Source organism: Diceros bicornis, chromosome 4 (genome assembly GCF_020826845.1).
Source record: "Diceros bicornis minor isolate mBicDic1 chromosome 4, mDicBic1.mat.cur, whole genome shotgun sequence".
Taxonomy (NCBI): domain Eukaryota; kingdom Metazoa; phylum Chordata; class Mammalia; order Perissodactyla; family Rhinocerotidae; genus Diceros; species Diceros bicornis.
The window spans coordinates 96,441,484-96,460,628 of record NC_080743.1 but is presented as its reverse complement, the minus strand read 5'-3'; the positions used below and the strand labels follow the sequence as shown (position 1 = coordinate 96,460,628).

Below are 19,145 nucleotides of genomic sequence, written 5' to 3'. Positions count from 1 at the left end.
ATGACATATTGTATGCAGCCTAAAATGAGGTGAAACTGAATGCCTGAAAAACTCATGTGGGGAGTATTTCAGAAGAGTTAGCAGCAAGAGTACTAAAATGACCAATTCTAAACTTTTCAGCACAACTGAACCACTAAAAAAGAAAAAACAATCATAATCTTTAATATCAATGAAAAGAAAAATCTTAATACTGAAAGTGTTTCATTGTTTTGTTCTAACATGTCACTGACCCCATAGTTATCTCCATTCAAAATCTACTGAAACCAAGATGAGAGTTTGTGAATTTTTTCCCATCATTCTTATCTAATTCGTCCCCTAAAAGGTTTAGACAGAGACATTAACAAGTGCATCACCACCTAGAGAAGTTTTTTTGTTGTTGTTTTGTTACGTCTTGTTGTGTTTTTATAAAGAAACTCACCATTCTCTCACAAAGATCTATCTATTAATTCTTTCATGAAATATTTACTTAGTGCCGACCTTGAATCAGGCACTGATCCAAGAGCTAGAAGTACAAAGTCAGATGGAACTCAGCTGCTGCCTTTCAGATACTGCCATGATGGAGGAACTGACGTTTGAGCAGATAAGTTTAGGAAAGATATAAGTATTGGGAGATATTCCTCCATGGGTCTCTGGCACTTCTAACATGCCTAACTGGATATGCCAAGAATGCAAGGCCCCAGCTGCTCTTTATTCTAACCATTTCCCAGAGTTATGTTTACAGTGAGCAACTTTGATGCATGAGGTCATGTCTCTCCTCAGTACAAAGAGCAGGCTTGTTTACTGCTTGCTGATGAAGCAGTGGGTAGCCCAAGTTCAATGCTCCTCAGCTGTGATGCAATCAACTGTGTATACAACATCCACCTGGGCCCATAACATATTATTCCCACAGGACATGGAGGCAAGGGGAACTAACACAAACATGATGTTCACGCTGCTTGCTGTACCAGAATCAAGTCCTTTGTCTCTGACCCAGAAGTCTCACATCTTCTGCAGCATCCATGAAAGAGTAACAGACTAACTTATCAGCTTTTAAGTTGGGTAAAATCCAAGAGTCAACAGTAATATTCATAGAGATGTATGAAGTGCTATGAACAATTAAAGAAGCAGTTAAGTTTTCTGGGGCATCTTTATCATGGAAAGTTTGATGTCAAATTATCAAGCACTGGATGTGTACAGATATAAAAAGTTTTTAATCTCACTAAAACTATTCAAAGTCTTCTCTCCAGAATTTAATCCCACTGCATGCTATAACAGCAAGCATTCTTGATACATACAGAAATACGACAAATTTAGCTACTGAAAGAGGGTCACAACTTTGGTTTCCACTAAATAATAATGACATCATTAGTACTACTGCTAATAATAATAATAGCTAACACTTACATACATTTGCTTTGTGCCAGGGTTTTTCAAAGCACTTTACATACATTAAACTCATGTAACCCTCACAACAACTTTATGAGACAGATGCCATCATAACCTCCATTTTGCAGATGAAGAAACTGAAGCACAGAGGTAAATTTTTCAGTCACACACCTAGTAAGTGGCACAGTTACAGCAATGTGGCTCTACACCCTGTGCTCTGAAATACAAGCCTCCTGCCTTTCTAGAAAATATGTAAACTGGGAGATCTTATGTTGAGGAAAAATTCAAATTAAACATGTCACTGTTGGGGTAAAAGTGAGGGTGTTTTGTTAAGGTTGCTAGGGATCAGACTTATCAAAGCTGCAACGAATATCTACTGCTATCTATTGTCCCTGTTCTCACAGAGACAAAAAAGCCACTGTCCCATGGAACAGACATCCAGGAACAGCAGTGAGGAGACACGTGACCAAAAACAAGCAAAAGTCCAGTGGAGTAACATAAGAACACCACAGGAGCCAGCGCTGCCTAACTGCTGCTTTAATGCCCCTACCTATAAGTAAGTCTTATTTTCACTAAATAACCTGGAAAATATCTGGTCAGATAGAATGGGTTGCTTTTCAGAGTAGTAAATAGGTATATTTACCAATTATATATATTGGAAGGAGCTAAATATAAACATTTCCAAATTCATCACTTTTGGAAATCTCAACAGTAACATTTCCTTGTCAAATAGAAATAAATACTCATTTCCTCTTCTATGATTTTTATACAGTGTGTTAAACTTGTATATTAAGAAGAGATTACAATTACCAAGCATTGGTGTTATAAAAGCAGATGAGGTTATGGAAGACAAATAGTTAATGAGGCATGTAGAATCTGATAACTCCTATTTGTTTAGAGTTCAATCATTATTTATGCATCTGATTACCTGTTGTCTCATATTTTCTCGTTCTAATACTATTCTATTCTTTGCCATTCAGTGGGAGGTTTTTTTATTTTAAACAATGATATGAAAGATAAAAGATGAATTTTTTTTAAAAAAAGAACCAGACATTACATAACTTAAAATGATCAACAAATTACCTTGAAAGCATCATCATTTTGAGTTTGGTTATAGTAAATCCAGCTTTGTTTATTATTTCAATTATTTCTCCAGCTTTTGATATTGCATCTGGTTTAATCAGGGCTAATGTTCTGTAAAGAAATAAAAATAAGCATGAAAATAAAAATAGTTCAGCAGTTTTTACTTATAATTCTCAAGCTGCGGTAGTTTCCTTATCCTCCTAGATCATCCAATGTCAAGATGAATTATAAAGAGAAGTGTATTAGAGGTCTCTTAAAAACTTATACAAAGTAAGTTTACTATTTGTTCCCAAGGAAATCAAGATTAGATACCCAATCTAAAAATAATAATAATAAAAACTTAGGGGGAAAAAAGTTAAAATTGTCATTTTTAATACGCCAAAATTAGAAAACACAGGTCTTTAAAATTTCTGTTTCTTAGAATACATTTTATAAAAGATGACAAATTTCTAAAAAGTTGCATTAAATTTATTATGAGCTTGATTTTTGGCCTCTTGGACTTTAACACACGTATGCTATGCGGTCAGTTCAGCACTGATTTGGAAATACTTATAAATTCTTCTGTTAACACTTTATTATTGCACGAGTGATGCACAAAGAACCAATATCTTCTCACCTGACAACGTACATGGAGAGTGAACACCACGCTAACTTTTAGAATCACACTTTCCTCTAAGAGGACACCTCAGAGCAATACACCCTCTCCCCTCTGAAGCCACAGAATTAACAGATTTTTGGAGATGGAGATCACCTGAGTGCCCTCATTTTACTGAAGAGGAAACCAGGCCCAGAGAGGTAACCTGGCAAAGGTCACACAGCCAGTCACTGGCATCTTCAGGGCAAAACACCCAGCTCACAAAACTCCTGAGTCTGTGCTCCTTCCACACCACAAATTCTATCACTATTAAAATTATGCACAGGGAGCATAATCACAAAGTCCTTCAAGGGTAATATCTGCAAATGCAAGATAAAAATCAAATGAGTTGGAATAATTCAATTTATACGACATGCAAAATTATGATAAAGAATTGCTGCCACTTGCCCTGCTTTATTTTCAATTGTTCTGACACAGGGGCATTAATTCAAGGAATCCATAAAAGGAGGATGGTTGGCCTTTTCCGAGCTGGCTTTTTTCACCAATGAGACAAACTAAGTTGAAGATATAATTCAAATATCCTTACTTACAATTGGGTATAACTTATGGCTGGTTTTAAAACTTGTAAATAACAAAAATTGTTCATCTTAGTCTGTTTATTACAAGCCATAACAGACTATCTTTTTCTTTATTTTGAAGCAAATGAATCACTTAGTGTATTTTATATCATATGGTTTCATTGAAGATACAATTAAAACTCGTCGCTTTTTAGCCCACATTGTTTAAACATTATAAGCCAAACTAACCCATAAATTGTTTATGCTGAAGTCTGGAAGAATTTTCACGAACCATAGCTCTTAAAGAAAATATAAAACACATCAGCAGTCATCAATTTCTGTGAACAAGCAGCAACGTGAAACGTACAAAATTGACAGAACTTACTTTAAAATGCAATTACATTTGCTCTTTACATGCCTACAGGAGACAAAGGGTTGATTGCTACGATTAATTACTCAGAATAAATTCCTCTGTCATGTCCTCACTGCTTAATTGTTCAACAGATAATAATTAAATGTATTTTGGAGGGAAAATAAGAGAGGTATCAATCATACGTGTTATTTAAAAGTGAAGATGGCACACAAAGGAAAAAAGGGTCACAGCACCCTTGTTATGTGGTGCTGCATAACAAACCCCTCCAAACTGTAGTGGCTAAAAACAAACAATTCTCAAGATTCTGTAGGTTGGCTGGGTGGTGGTTCCACCTGGGATCATTCACGCAGCTGCACTTGGCTGGAGGGTCAGCTGGGGGCTGGGCTCAGCTGGCACTGCTAGGCTTCCCCTTCCTTGTGGTCTTTCATCCTTGAGGAGGCTAGACCAGGCTTCTTCATGTGCAGCCACACAGGGTCCAATGTACCTGCACTTATCAACCATCCCCTTGAGGCATGTTTGCTGATGTCCTTTTGGCCAATGCAAGTCACAGGGGCAAGTCCAGAGTCAGTGTGAGAGGGGACTAGACAAGGATGTGGATACCAGGTGGGATTCATTTGGGGGCCACCACTGTAACCATGTACCACAGAGTAATCCTCTCACCTGCACTGAGGCATGCACTGTAGAACGCAGCATGAGAAGCTCTCAAAAGAAAACAAAAAAAATACGAAAATCTTTCTTTTACATTATAACTTAGCAGTGGAGAATGAAAAAAGTTTGGCCAGCCTTCACAAAATTCAGACAGGTTACAGATTTCTGGAAAATAACAACTTTCACAGAGCCATGCAAAAAATGTATCTTTATACATCATCAGGCTCTGAGCAAACACTGCAGCAAATATGTACATGATAAAGATGACTAATCAATTGCAGTGTAATAAATATCCTTGATAGTACAGTGCTATGGACTCCAAGTGCTGTCCATCTAAAGGAATGCATTCATAAACTTTAATCCATATTAATTTACATAAATATTTCAAAAGGTATTCATATTTGCCTTAGGCTTATAAAAACCCACTCTAAAACATCAACCCAAGGCCAAATTTATGCTTTATGTTTTCTTTGCAAGCGTAAAGTGTGTACTTGCCCCATGAATAAAGGAAAATAGTCTTATGTGAGGCACCTGTGGAAGAAACGGCACTGAGCCAGAGCTTTCAATTGGCAACAATGGCAAAATTATTCAGAGCAATCCTTCCACTGAAAACTAAAAACAGTGGATAAGGCTCCGGCCCGGTGGTGCAGTGGTTAAATTTGCATGTTCCGCCTCTGGGCACAGACCTACTCACTGCTCATAAACCCATGCTGAGGTGGCGCCCCATACAGAAGAGCTACAACTCTACAACTATGATACACAACTATGTACTGGGGCTTTGGGGAGAAAAAAGAAAAAAAAAAGAGGAAGATTGGCAACAGATGTTAGCATAGGGCCAGTCTTTCTGGAAAAAAAAAAGGTGGATAAAATAATTTTTAAAAGCAAAGATAAATTGACTAGATACTAAATAATTAGTAGTACAAAAGTGAAAGAAAAATGAGGGCCCAGAAAAATGAGAATGAAAGTTGTATTTGCCTTGACAGCATTGCCTGTCTGGCAAATCTGAACTTTAATTTGTACTATGTCACTGGAAGAGGGGATCAAAACTTAATAGAGGATTCTCTTTGGGATCAAGGCTACACCATATGGATGAACCATATGCCAGGCCTTGCGTGGTCTGGCAGCACAAGTTTACATCACCTAGGTGATCTGAGAACTTCCAATTTTGAACTTAAGAGTCATCCAGATTGCTGATGCCTCCAGGAAACAGTCTGAAGCAAACACGATTCCTCCCTAGAAGGAAAGTAACTTCATATTGTACTTAATTTTGAACTTAAGAGTCATCCAGATTGCTGATGCCTCCAGGAAACAGTCTGAAGCAAACACGATTCCTCCCTAGAAGGAAAGTAACTTCATATTGTACCTCAAATAATTCACATATAAATTCACAACACACATCTATCACACACATACATGCACCCAAACACATACACACACACGACAATCATCATCATACAAAGATAACTACACATACACAGACATACACACAAGGGAAAAAAGACCAATATGAGAGAGAACCAGAAGAAACAGCAAAGAACAGAGAAAGACCCACAAATACCTCAGATACAGGAATTACCAGATACAGTGTAAAATAATCATGCAAACTATGGTTAAGGGACTAAAAGACAATCTACAAACTATCATCAGGCAACAGAAAACTATAAGCTATAACGAATAAATAGATTTGAAAAAGAATCTATTAGAATATCTAGTGATAAAAATACAGTAATAAAAATAAGAACTAGACAAATGGTTTGATAGAAGACTAGACACAATTAAAGAAAGAATTTCGAACAGATTCAGAATGAAGCACAGAGAAACAAAAAGATACAACACAGGTAAGAGGGTAGTATCAAGAATGTAAGTGAAATAAAAGCATTTTCAAATGAGGACAAACTGCAAGTCTTCTTGACCGGTGGACATACTTCTAAATAACTAACGGATCAAAGAAGACAACACATGAAAATTAGAAAATATTTCAAACTAAATAAAAATTACAAAATTTCATTAAAAAATGGTATGTGGTTATAAGCAGTATTTAGAGGGAAATTTATATCCTTAACTGCATATATTAAAAATATTGAAAATTGATAGAATATATAATTCTCAAACCAGTAATAAAGAAAAGAGGAATAAAGAAAACTTCATGGTAACTACCCATCTTGAACTGTGTACCTAGCAAATGCATCATTAAAGAAGGAAAGCAAAACAAAAAACACAGATTTAAAAAAAAAGAAAAACTGAGATAGTTTACTACCAAGAAATGAAGGATAAATTCAAGAAGAAAAATGATTCCAAAAGGACAGTTAGATATGCAGGAAGAACTGATGAACAAATGTGCAGGTAAATCCAAGTAAAATTCTCTATGTAGACTCATATAAACTCCAAACCAATAGAGAAAATAGTAGGCAGGTCAATGGCTGCCCAAAGATGTCCACGTCCTCATCTCTGGAACGTGTGAGTATGCTACCTTACGTGGCAAAGGGACGTGGCAGATTTGATTAAGATTACAGGCTTTGAGATGGGGAGACTGTTCTGGATCATTACCGTGGGCCCAATCTAATCACATAAGTCCTCACAATCAGAGAACCTTTCCTGGCTGCAGACAACCAGAGAGATGTCCGCATGAGAAGGGCTCAGCCTGCCATAGCTAGCTTTACAGATAGAAGGAGGGCACGGCCAAGGAATGTGGGCAGCCTCAAGAAGCTGGAAAAAGCAAGGAAATGGATTCTTCCCTAGCGCCCCCAGAAAGGAAAGCAGCCTTACCAAAACCTTGATTTTAGCCTGATGAGACTTGTGTTGGACTTCTGATCTACAGAACTATAAGATAACAAATTTGTATTGTTTAAGCAACTGAGTTTGTGGTAATTTGTTTATGGCTTCAATAGAAAACTACAGAGTGGGGAAAAAAAACCTGAACTGAGAAAAAACACAACTAACCAAAAAAACAAAAAAAAAAACAAAAAAGTCAAGGAGAAAGAAAAAATAGAAAAGCAAGAAAGCAGTAAAATAGTAAAAATATGTACAAAAATACCAATAACACAACATGTAAATGTACATTTATTAATCTTACCAATGAAAATATAAAGGTTTTCAGGTTAAATTTAAAGAAGAAAAAAAAAAAAGAGCTATACAGGTTTCCCCCAGTATCCGAAAGTTCGCTTTACACCATTTCACTTTTACAAAAAACCTACATTAGCACCTGTTTTCGCTAACAGAAAGAAATCCGAAGAGGATTTTTGCTTTTACGAAAAAAGGTTAAAAGCAAAAATAGCGCGGTTGGGCATTTGTTTTGCAGCCAGCCGTTACAGAGGCTAAGCGGTCAAGCACACTGCCCTGTTTCAAGCCTTCCACAGCAGCCACAGCAGACGAGGAAACTCGACCTTCGACGTGGAGGCAGACAGACGTAGAAGGTGTGGACGTTAGTGACCTGCCTGCCCTGACGGATTCAGACGGCGATGAGATGTTAATAGATGACCCTCCTCGTCTCTCTCCTACACCCCAGTGTCCTGTACCTCCCACCACCCCAACCTCCAACGGCTCAGCCTAACACACCATCACCACCATCACCGCCTCTCAGCCTTCCCGTGTGCTCGCTGTCTTCCCAGTTCTGGTGAGTGAAACTACACTGTACGGACGTTATCTCTACTTTGTATAGGCTGTGTACTTATCATATCGTTCCTGCTTTTACTATATGTTAGTGTTATTTTAGGTTTATGTATTATTTGGTAGGTGATTTTTTAGGTCTGGGAATGTTCAAAAATTTTCCCATATAGATGAATGGTAATTGCTTCTTCACTTTATGCCATTTTGGCTTACGAAAGGTTTCATGGGAATGCTCTACTTTTAGACAGCAAGGGAAACTTGTATGCTGTTTACAAGAGACACACCTAAAACATAACAAGACTGAAAGAAAGATGGTAAAAAGACATTAATTAACCCAAATACATTATCAATCAAACCCACTCTATGGAAAGATGGCTAAGGCTGGAGCTGAAAAGGAAACCCAACTCTAATCTGTTAACTAATCAAGAGCCCTCTAATTGAGAAATCAGAATTTTATTTTATTTTATAGAGGAAGAAATCTTCATTTCTCCCTGGGAATTTAATAATGGGAAGGCATTTTTCATGGTATTATTTGGGGTGCAGTTATGCTGTTGTTAGGATTATCATATTATCAATAGTAAACTATCCTGGACAATGAGACCATAGATAAGTAAAGATGAGAAAAAGATTAGGGGGGTAATTTTTAGCAAGGCCTTGGTAATTGAACTAACATCTTACTCTAATGTATTTCAGTGCCTTTTAGCAGCCAAAACTCAACTGCTCACCACTGGTCCTGGGTGGATATGTAAAGTAACAGTAACTGGTCCTGAGGAAGTAGTTTCCCAAAGGTGAGAGCAGAATTGAACTAATATTCTGCTAGTCTCCTCCCCAACAAGCTGCCTTGGTCTGCTGGAAATTGTTAAGCCAACTGGCTTAAAGAAATAAAACTCCGAGAACAATGGGAATATGTGCACCCTGGCTCCTCCCGAGTAAAGTGAGGTCTACTCCATTCCCAGGAAAGAGCGCCATCTCTCCACCCCCTTCATTTGCTCTTGCACATCTGGCCGCACTTAAGCGTTTCTGGTTGCGTGTAGCCCTGCCTCTTCTCTCAGACCTGCAGGCCCTCAAGCAGGGCACAGTCTGTAGTTTTTCTCCTGCTTCCACCTGGTTAGCACAGCTGAGTCAGAGTCCAGCACCTGCATAGAATCCTACCTCTCTCTGGTCTCCTTCTCCTACCTCGATGGGCTGTGAGGCAGGAGGAGAACTGTGGGCAAATGTGCTCTCCAGATCCATCTCTCCCTCAGGCAGGCCCCAAGGTCCAGACTGGGGAAGGAGGGAGGGCAGGGGATGGGGTGGGAGAAGTAGGAATAGGAAGAAATCCTCACCCATTCTCAAATGCAGCTTATACCAAACAGCCTAAATGAAACCCATACTTTATTTTGATCTTCATCTGGCTTCTGTGTCAGAGCTCCATCAGTTAATAATTTGGAGGGGAGAATGGAGACTGAGCACAAGAGATGACCAGAAACTTGTACTATGTCTTTACATCTAAACAGTAGAACCGTAAAGCATCAGTTCATTATTATCTAAAATTAAAATCAAATGCTCTGACTGACAACTAATAACATTTACCCATTTGATTTGAGGAGCTTTTGAAAGAGATTATAGATTAAAAATTAGCTAAGAGAGTAGGTCTTAATTTCTCTTACCACGAAAGAAAAATCAATATAAAAAGTAATAATAAGGGGGTGGGAGGAAACTTTTGGAGGTGATAAGTTTATATCCTTGATTGTGGTGATAGATTCACATGTGTATACTTATCTCCAAACTCACTGTATGCATTAAATATCTACAGATTTTTGTATGTCAATCATACCTCAATAAGTGATTTTATTTTATTTTATTTTTTAAAAGATTTTATTTATTTATTTATTTTCCCCCCAAAGCCCCAGTAGATAGTTGTATGTCATAGGTGCACATCCTTCTAGTTGCTGTATGTGGGATGCGGCCCCAGCATGGCTGGAGAAGCGGTGCGTTGGTGCGCGCCTGGGATCTGAACCCAGGCCGCCAGCAGCGGAGCGCGCGCACCCAACCGCTAAGCCACAGGGCCGGCCCAATAAGTGATTTTAAAAAAGAGAAAGAGAGATAGAAATGTGAATCAAATGTCAGATTTCTACAGTCAAAGGGAATTGGAAAGATGAGGCTAGTTTGTGAGCTAAATTGAATTACATTCACGTATCTGGTAATTGCCTCAAAATTAGCTGATGGGCACATGGAGATCAACTTTCCTCCTCCCTCTCACTACTCCTCCCTCTCTCACTATGCATCCCTCTCACTACTTCTTTCTGGTGTAAAGAAAGGAGTTTAGTTTGATGAATAGGGATGTAATTAGTGCATACAGTTTCCTTGACACCATACAGAACTGAGAACTAGGCTAAGTTACAATTATTACAAAGAAGCTATTTCTATGGGACCGTGATAGGCATACATGTATTTCTCCATATGCCCACTTTTTTTGGTCATTTAAATGAAACAATACTTTTTAAAAACTCTTGAATTCTGAAGAAGTGTATTTAAATCACCCAAATGGTTGCTGGATTTACTAACCCACATGCAGTTAGGAAAGAATCAGACGAGAAAATGGTGAAACAATTTAAGTCGGTAAAAATATAATACTGCATATATTTTTATTAATTATATTTATAAACCCCAAACACTTAAAATCTGTCTTCATATTCTCTGTTCCTACTATTTTGAAATCAGTCCCATTCAATAGTATTTATTATTTATTAATATAAATAATATCTATTTATTAAATATTATTTACCAACATGCTAATGAGAGATTTAATAGAAAGAAATGAGTTTTAGAGTCAAACACAACAAGGTTTACCAGTTTCCCTTTACTTTCTAGCTGTTTGACTGTGGCCAAGTTACTTAACTGTTCTATAAAATGGAATCAACAACATTCACTTTAGACAAATCAGAGTTAATATATATATAAATTATAATTGTTATAGCTATTATTTTATTTTGATTGGGTCATATTATTCACCACATCTCCCTACTTCATTTACTTTTGCTAGTTTAAATGAAAACTTGAAGTAGTCTTGAACTGAGATGCATATGAAAAGTGCCTTTCTCAGTGATCAAGTACATGCTCAGAAAAATTAAAGCTATATTTATTACTTGCAAAGAAAGGAATTATGGTTGGTTTTTCTTTAGTCCCACAGACTTTTACCATTAGATCTCATAACAACGAGAGATTTCTATTTACCTAATATCCTAAACTTTTTCCCCACTCCAGAGTTACTCTGGGAATCTTTGGTCTTTCTTTTTTATGAAGCACTCACCACCCCAGTGATCCATCACCACCAGTGTACTAACATCCATACTGAGCATCAAACCACCTGGAGAATTACAAATGGCTTGTAAAGAAGTCACAGAAAGAATATTACTACGGGGGTGATTCAGATGTTAGGTAATCAGCTAGTTATTTCAGTGCCAGACCTCAAAAAATAGTTTGGCAGACTTTTTTCCTACCTAATTAGTTTTTGGAGCTTTTTATATAGATAGCCTTTACTTCCACTGGTGATACCTATTTTTAATTACTGCAACAACCACTCCACAAATGCAAAGAAGCTCCCGAGACAAAACAAAATATAAGCCACAGAAACTAGAGCCAAGAAAGACGACAAAAGAATTAAAACCCTAATTCAAATATAGTCATTCTAGTCTCAGAAACTTACAAACTCACAAATGAAGATATTGAAAATTAAAATATTTTAGTAATACTGAAAACTGACATTCGGAAAAAAGAACATTGTTAAAAAGTCCTTGTTTTCGGTATAACCTGATTTTCAGCTGTGTCTCCAACTTGTTCTGTCTCTCTTCTAAATTAAAACTGAGGGAAAGCCAGAATGACAAATGTAGTTTTGACAAACACTAAAGAGGGAAGATTAAAGAGAGGCAGGTGGAGGGCACCATGCTGCGCTTTCTCACTTCACAGGAAGAGCCTCTGCAACGGGAGGGAGGGAAGAAGTCAGGGAGGCCAGCCAGCCGGAAACTCTTTCTCCAGACATAACAATTGTTTTCCATGATATAAACTCATTCATTCAACAAATGCTTGTGGAACATTCCCTATGAACAAGGTAGTGTTTGAGGCATCACTATAATGGTCTTTAAGGAAGAGTTGTGAACAAGACAGATAAGTTTCTCTGTATCACAATTTTTTTATATATTTTTTCTTCAATTGGTCAGTCAGTATTTATCAGACATATTATGTCTGCGAATAAAGCTCAAGAATAGACAACATTTGTTACAAACAATCTAGACAAAAACATCTTTGTCAACTAGATCAAAGGTCACCGTTTGGAAACAGGGAGGAAATTTTTCAAAAAGAGTAGATAAATTTTAAATTGTTATTCATTGATTCATTCAGCTAACCCAGATAAAGTGCCTGTAACGGGTGAGAAGATGTGCTAGGTGCCACAGGGGACATACAAATGCCCTGAGACAGAAGGAGGGCAACCATTTCCAGGTCCAATCCATTCTCCTATGATTAAATCCTCCCATTCTTGAGTCAGACCGACTTTGGGCTTTAATCTTGCCTCTACTCTTGACCTCCAGCAAGTTACCTAACATCTCTAAGCCTCAACTTCCCCATCTGCAAAGGGGAACTAATCATGATAGTACCTTTTTTATTAGGTTGTTGTGGGACTTTAATGACATATACAAATCATTTTAACACCATGCCTGATATAATAATAGCTGACAGTCACTGAGTGCTTATCATTACTGCTATGACTCTACTTCTATTAATCTTCACATTCCTCCCCCTTCTGACCTATTGCTTCCATCTTAATTCAGGCTATTTTACTAATTAAATTTAAATGTGTTTTTATCCAGCAGGATGATGGCTCTTCCCAGCACATGACCCCCAACTTCCTGCCTTTGAACCTTCGCGTATACTCATTCCTCTGACCAGCACCCCCCGCACTTGATCTACCTGGGTAAACGTTCAATGCGTCCTTCATGACCCAGCTCCAACAGCTTCACAGAGCCCTCCCTACTCTTCCACCAGCAATAACTCGACTGTCCTCTAAGCTTCCATCGAGCTTAAGGCACTCACTACTTTTCCCCCATAAGCTGTTTAACCTATACACCAAGATGTGTTACATTCAAATACTCTCAGTTCCCATTAGATTCATGTTGCAAAGAATGATGAGGCTGTATTAAAAGTCTGTATTTTTTCCCCCAGAAAACAATGACTGCCTAAGACTATGGCCATCACTTTGTTATCAGAGTGAAGGGCAAATCACAGAATCTGCTCCACAAAATTCTAAAAATGTCCTAACACTGAATTGGATCACTGAAAGATATCTACACTGTAAAAACACAAGACAGAAACAAGAAATTAGAATTTGGTACCAAGAAGGACCTAGCCACCCACTTCCGAAAAAATTGGCCATGGAAACCTTGTGAATAGTAGCGAGCATTGTCCGATACAGCCCCAGAAGGTGAAAGGATGGCGCAAAAAGACCAGGCAGGGTTCCACTCCGCTGTACACAGGCTTGCTAGGAGTTGGAATCCACTCAATGGCACTAACACCAAAAACAAACCATGACATACAGAATGTTTTAACAAGGAAAAAAATATTATATATAATTGTTTTCTTACTTTTCTTTCCTACTGCCCAACTGGCGAGCCGTATATTGATCTCCATAGTCAATTAGCACCAGTTGTCGAGAAAAGATATTCACTTTGTTGCCTATAAATAAATCTTCCAAGTGAAGGTCATCATATTTGGTCCGCTTTAAAAAGGTGCGATGATTCTTTACATCATGCTGGAACCAAAAACAACAATACAATAAAACAAATAATTATCAATAGGGAATGTTCATCTTATTATAAACTAGAATAGTTGTTAATTCTGCTTTATTAAACATAGGTTACATTCTGTTTTGTTTTTGGTAAAAAAAATCATAATTTCTTTTATAACTTCTGTATTTTCTAGTCTAATCCAGTAGTAACATAGAAACTTTTTATTACAAATTTAATACTTTAAAAAACCCTGACCAGAAAGATATATTTATTGCCAAATCATTTCAGCAAATTAATGCCTATGAAATCCCAGAGAAATTCCAAATTTCTGCTTTTTTGCCTACACCAAATCCCAACATCAAACAGACCCTCCTGTAACAGGGGTTGTCAATGAAGGGACACAAAGAACTAAGCAGGGTCTCAGCTCGATCTTCTTCAGTTTGACTTTTTGTAGAGGTAACAGTTTTCAATCACAGCGATGTATTTATGACCATGATAATCTTTATCTATAACCACTTACTGACTATTGCTTAATCAAAAACATATATCATCCCACTTCAGTTTTCTAACCAAAAAACATTCCTATTTTTGACATTAAAAATAAAGGCACAAAGTTATCTTCTTGTATTGGAATTATAATATCAAAAAAAAATTCCACTAGAAATATATATATGTGTATTTTTAGAAGCAACCATATAAAAAGGTAATCCTATTCTTCTCCCTATCCCACCTTCACTCCCTTCACCAACTTTTAAGCAAAGAAAGGCTCATTTACCATTTCAACAGATCCATCCCCTGGGTAAAATAAAAGCTCATAACGTCGAAAAAGTGAAGCATTTGGATCATACCACTCTGCAATGAAAACGAATCTTTCACTATGATTCTGCAAAGAAAAATAGAATTTTAACACTAACATATAAAATATAAGCACTCTTGTATAAATCATACAAATTGAAAGCAAGAATTACCAAATGTTTGCAACAAACATTACTCCTTATTTATCATATTGAATAATTCTGCTTTTCAACAATATATCAGTTATCAACACACACACAGAAATATTTCCTTCTCATTTCTTATTGAATATCCTTAGAATATCTCAAAGATGACTTATGAACTGCTTAATGCTTCGCAGCTATCTAATTATTCTGAGTATATTAACAGTGATTGAGAACATGAGCTCCTGATCTGACTACTGTAATAATTCAGTCCTTCCAGAAACAATTTTACATATATACAGATGATCAATAAAATGGTATGAGAAAAAATTTCTGAGAGGCTAGCTCTTAATTATGAAGTTTTCACTGTCCTAAATTTAAGAATCCAGCAGTATTAGAATACTGTTGTCATTTAAATTATAGTAAACATCCTTTCTCTCCTTAGTAGTTTCACATGACATATCTTCTTATAGCAATAGTAGAAGAATGTGTTAGTCTAGGTCCTCCTAGAAGCAGGCAAGATGCCAAGACAGGATTACACGTGCAAGAATTTTGTTCCTGTAAGAGAAATTCTATAAGGGAAATTCCTCTGAGAAAATGGGGAGGGAGCCAGGGAAAGCTGAGGACAGACCACAATACAAATCTGACCCCGAGTGAAGGAGAGAGGGAAGGAACGCCAGGTGGAATCCTCCGGGATTGCTGTACAGCCTAAGGAAGGTTCACAAGTCCAGCACGGAGTGCTCAAGCCAGTTAGCCCTGAGAGGAGTTCCTCGACTTCCAGGGATCAGCCTGCTTTCGTACCCCTGGCCTCCCAGTCACCACTGCAAGCAGCCCTCGGGAAGCATGCTCCAAGCGCACAAGTAACAGTGGATTTCAGAGCATGGTAGGTGGGGCCCTTGGTCATTTAAGCTCCCTCTAGTCGGAGGTCTGTGAGGTGCATTTCTATGGCTACCACAGAGGATAAAAAGAAAAAATAAGCCAAAGATTGGCCCTCTTTCCTTGACTATTAAGCAGGATTTCCCATCATATATGTTATTAAAAATACCTTAGCCCCCAAAGGTCCTTCATTACAATAAATAAATGAGGATATAAGGAAGAAAGGAATCTAGGAGTTTGTTGCTACCTCTGGATTTAGCATCTGATTCTCTGGTTAGGGTATATGGATGGGTTCCTTTTATGCTAATAATTTACTTATAAATTCTAATAGTAGAAGTATGTCTAGTTCTATTTATGATTATCTTCATAAACTATAATGTAGATAGTTTTTAAGACATTATTTTATTTTTCCCACAATCATCCAAACAGACACATTTGAACAATGTTCATTAGTCAAGAGAAAATAAAGGTAAAATAGGAGACATACTATGACACTTGTAAAAGCCTTTCTTCATACATTTTTTTTCATATTGATTCTTACAAATACAGCTTTTTTAAATTTAGGTTTCACTGTGCATTCTAGTATTATACTTTATTAATATAAAATTTAAATATTAGTAGCTTACAAAATTTTTTACTATCTATGTTAAAATATTCATTCACTCAGACTATTGAACTATTGCCCTCACTAAAATAAATACAATTATAAAATGGAAGAAATGATGGCACATCTAACTGAAGTTGTAAAAGGGCAGAATGATGAGGCAAATGAAAAACCACTGAAGCCTGGCACTTCCATTTATCCAGGTAGCCTAACCACACAACCTGCCAATTAGACCATAATTCCAAGGCAGGTAGGAGGATTTTGCACAGTACGCTATCCAGAAAGCAGTTTTAATACAAAGAAAATCAACCGAGACCTACTGTTTCTGGCTGACAGAGAAGTTTATAGCAAACCAATGCTACTTTCCAAGAACAACTAGAAAAGTGGAATATGAAAAAAAATCTGTTTGAAGACCTTGGCGAGCCTCTAAGGCAGCCAGGATTTGACAATCCAAGATCCGGAAAGACAGGAAGTTCACTGAGCTGAGCCCAACATTGTTTGTGCTGCCTTTCCCTGAGGACATGTGCTGAGTCTAAGTGAAGCTGGACAAGGGACTGAGAAGCCCAGAGCCTGGCAGAGGGAGGCTGCCAAGAGGCAGAGAAGCAAGCAGGGCTTTTGATAATCTCACCAAGACAGGGAGACAAAAACTGGAATTTGGGCCTGCCAAAGCGGCCTAGACCTGAGGGGCAAAGATCCTGGAGAGAAGGAAGTCAGAGAGAAGTGAGCTCAAACCTGTGCTTGCTCAGTAGAGCTTTCAGTAGTCTCACAGTCGGGGGAGAGAAAAATAAGAATTCAAACCCACAGAAGAGAAGACTGGCTGACCTTTCTGTTGTGACTCCTACAGCATTACACTCTAGGATCATGGGTAATCTAGAGGTAAACTGATCCTTTCCAAGTTTAAAACAAGTTTTGTGTTCACTCAACACTTAGTTCTTGATCATACTGAGGTGACATCTCCCCCATTCTAGCTCCCTGCATCTCCAGAAACTCTACAACTTTTCATACACAATGTTAAGCATTCAGAGATAAACTGCCAGATATACCAAAAAAGACGAGAAAGAGAACAACCAGGCAATAGAAAGAGATCCATGAATAGCCTGGTTACTATCTGACAAAGGCTTCAAAATAACAATGACAGGTATAAAAAAACATATATTGAGATGAAGAATTTCACCAGAGAACCAGAATCTATTTTTTTTAAATCAAGCAGAAATTCAAGAAGAAAAAAATAACTGCCAACATAGCATTCTATAACTAGCACAAATACTCTTCAAAAGATGAAGGTGAAATAAAGATATTTCCAGACAAGCAAAAAGATAAAATTTATTGCCAGTGTACCTGCATTAAATGAAATTCTAAACAGAATTCCAAAGGAAAATGATACTAGATGATTCAAGAAATCGAAGAAAGGACTGAAAAACAATGGATATGTAAACATGTGGGTAAATCTAAATAAATAATGAGTAAACAAAATAACAGTAATGTCTTATGGGGTATAAAATAAGTGAATTTGAATGCAAGTCAATAAGACTATAAAGGGTGTGAGGGGCAGACAATGTTCTTCAAATTATGTAAAGCAAAGCAAGTATCTCCTACATCAGTTGCTAAATCTGTTCTCAAATTCCAATGAACATCAGTGAACAAGAATCTCTCAAAAAACTGACAAACAAATTGAGATGTTCTGTTCAATTTATCACCGTCTGCTCTATTTGAATGACTTTTTCTTCTCAGACAACAAGAAAATATTTCTCACAAAGTCTAATAATAATCAGTGACATTCAAACTTTAAGAAATTAATGATAACCATTAATCATGACAATAACAACAATAATAATTTTTAGAGTACCTATGAAGTAGCAGCATCTTTACATACATTATCTCATTTTGTTCTCACAACAGACAATGTAGGTACTATCCCTATTTCATGCACAAGGATATTAAAGCTCAGAAAATTTTAACACTGGTTCAAAGTTATACAGCAAAGAAATGAATAAGTCAGAACTCAAACTTTGGTCCTTCAGATTTTTCAAAGCCCATGCTCTGTCCCATTAAATAGCACTGCCTGTGGAAAATGATGCAAAAGTCAGTATTAAGAAGGTAATCATTCAACGAGCATAATCCAATGATGAACTGAGCTATTTAGCTACTCCTCCATGTAAAGTTAAAATAATTCAAGACGGGGTCATGTTTTGTAACTTTTAACAATCCTGTAGGAGAAGGGAACTGGATTATTATGACATAGAATGAGGAAATCATGTCACTCCCTGTGACATCAAACATATTTAACAAAATATCTCTTTTCAGTTATATCTCAATTCCAGAATCTTAGGAATCAAGAGTCAGTGAAGTGTGTCCATCTAAGATACCATCACTTTAAGACATCAAAAAAATTTTATAAAGCCGATGTTATCTAGGAAATTATAGAAATTATAGACCGTGTTGCCCATAAGTTGCTGCTTTGAAACTATTTTCACTGTGAACATTAGTTATTCGAATGTACGCATGACCTCTAAGGAAAAACAATAAAAACAATTACTTTTTTATTGTAAAAGAAAAAAAAGTAAATAGATACCAGAGGTTACACTTTATTGGGCAAAGAATAGAGTTGTGTTATCTTTTAAAATTCCATCAGAAACCAAACAACCTAATGAGATGTTGAAGGGAGAGTTTGCAACACTGCACACCAGTGAAATAAATCTCTGACAAATAACCATCATACAGAAAAAAAAACAATGACT

General features: G+C 37.0%; 1 protein-coding gene across 1 annotated transcript in view; it reads right to left on the bottom strand.

The window, feature by feature from the left end:
• The window catches only part of NME7 (NME/NM23 family member 7), a 223,552-nt gene that overhangs the window by 155,246 nt on the left and 49,161 nt on the right, over window positions 1-19,145 (bottom strand). The window contains exons 2-4 of the mRNA XM_058540119.1: window positions 14,765-14,872; window positions 13,846-14,012; window positions 2,449-2,559 (exon numbers count right to left, since the gene is read on the bottom strand). Of these exons, the coding sequence (XP_058396102.1) occupies window positions 2,449-2,559; window positions 13,846-14,012; window positions 14,765-14,872 (386 nt within the window). The remainder of the gene's footprint in view (window positions 1-2,448; window positions 2,560-13,845; window positions 14,013-14,764; window positions 14,873-19,145) is intronic.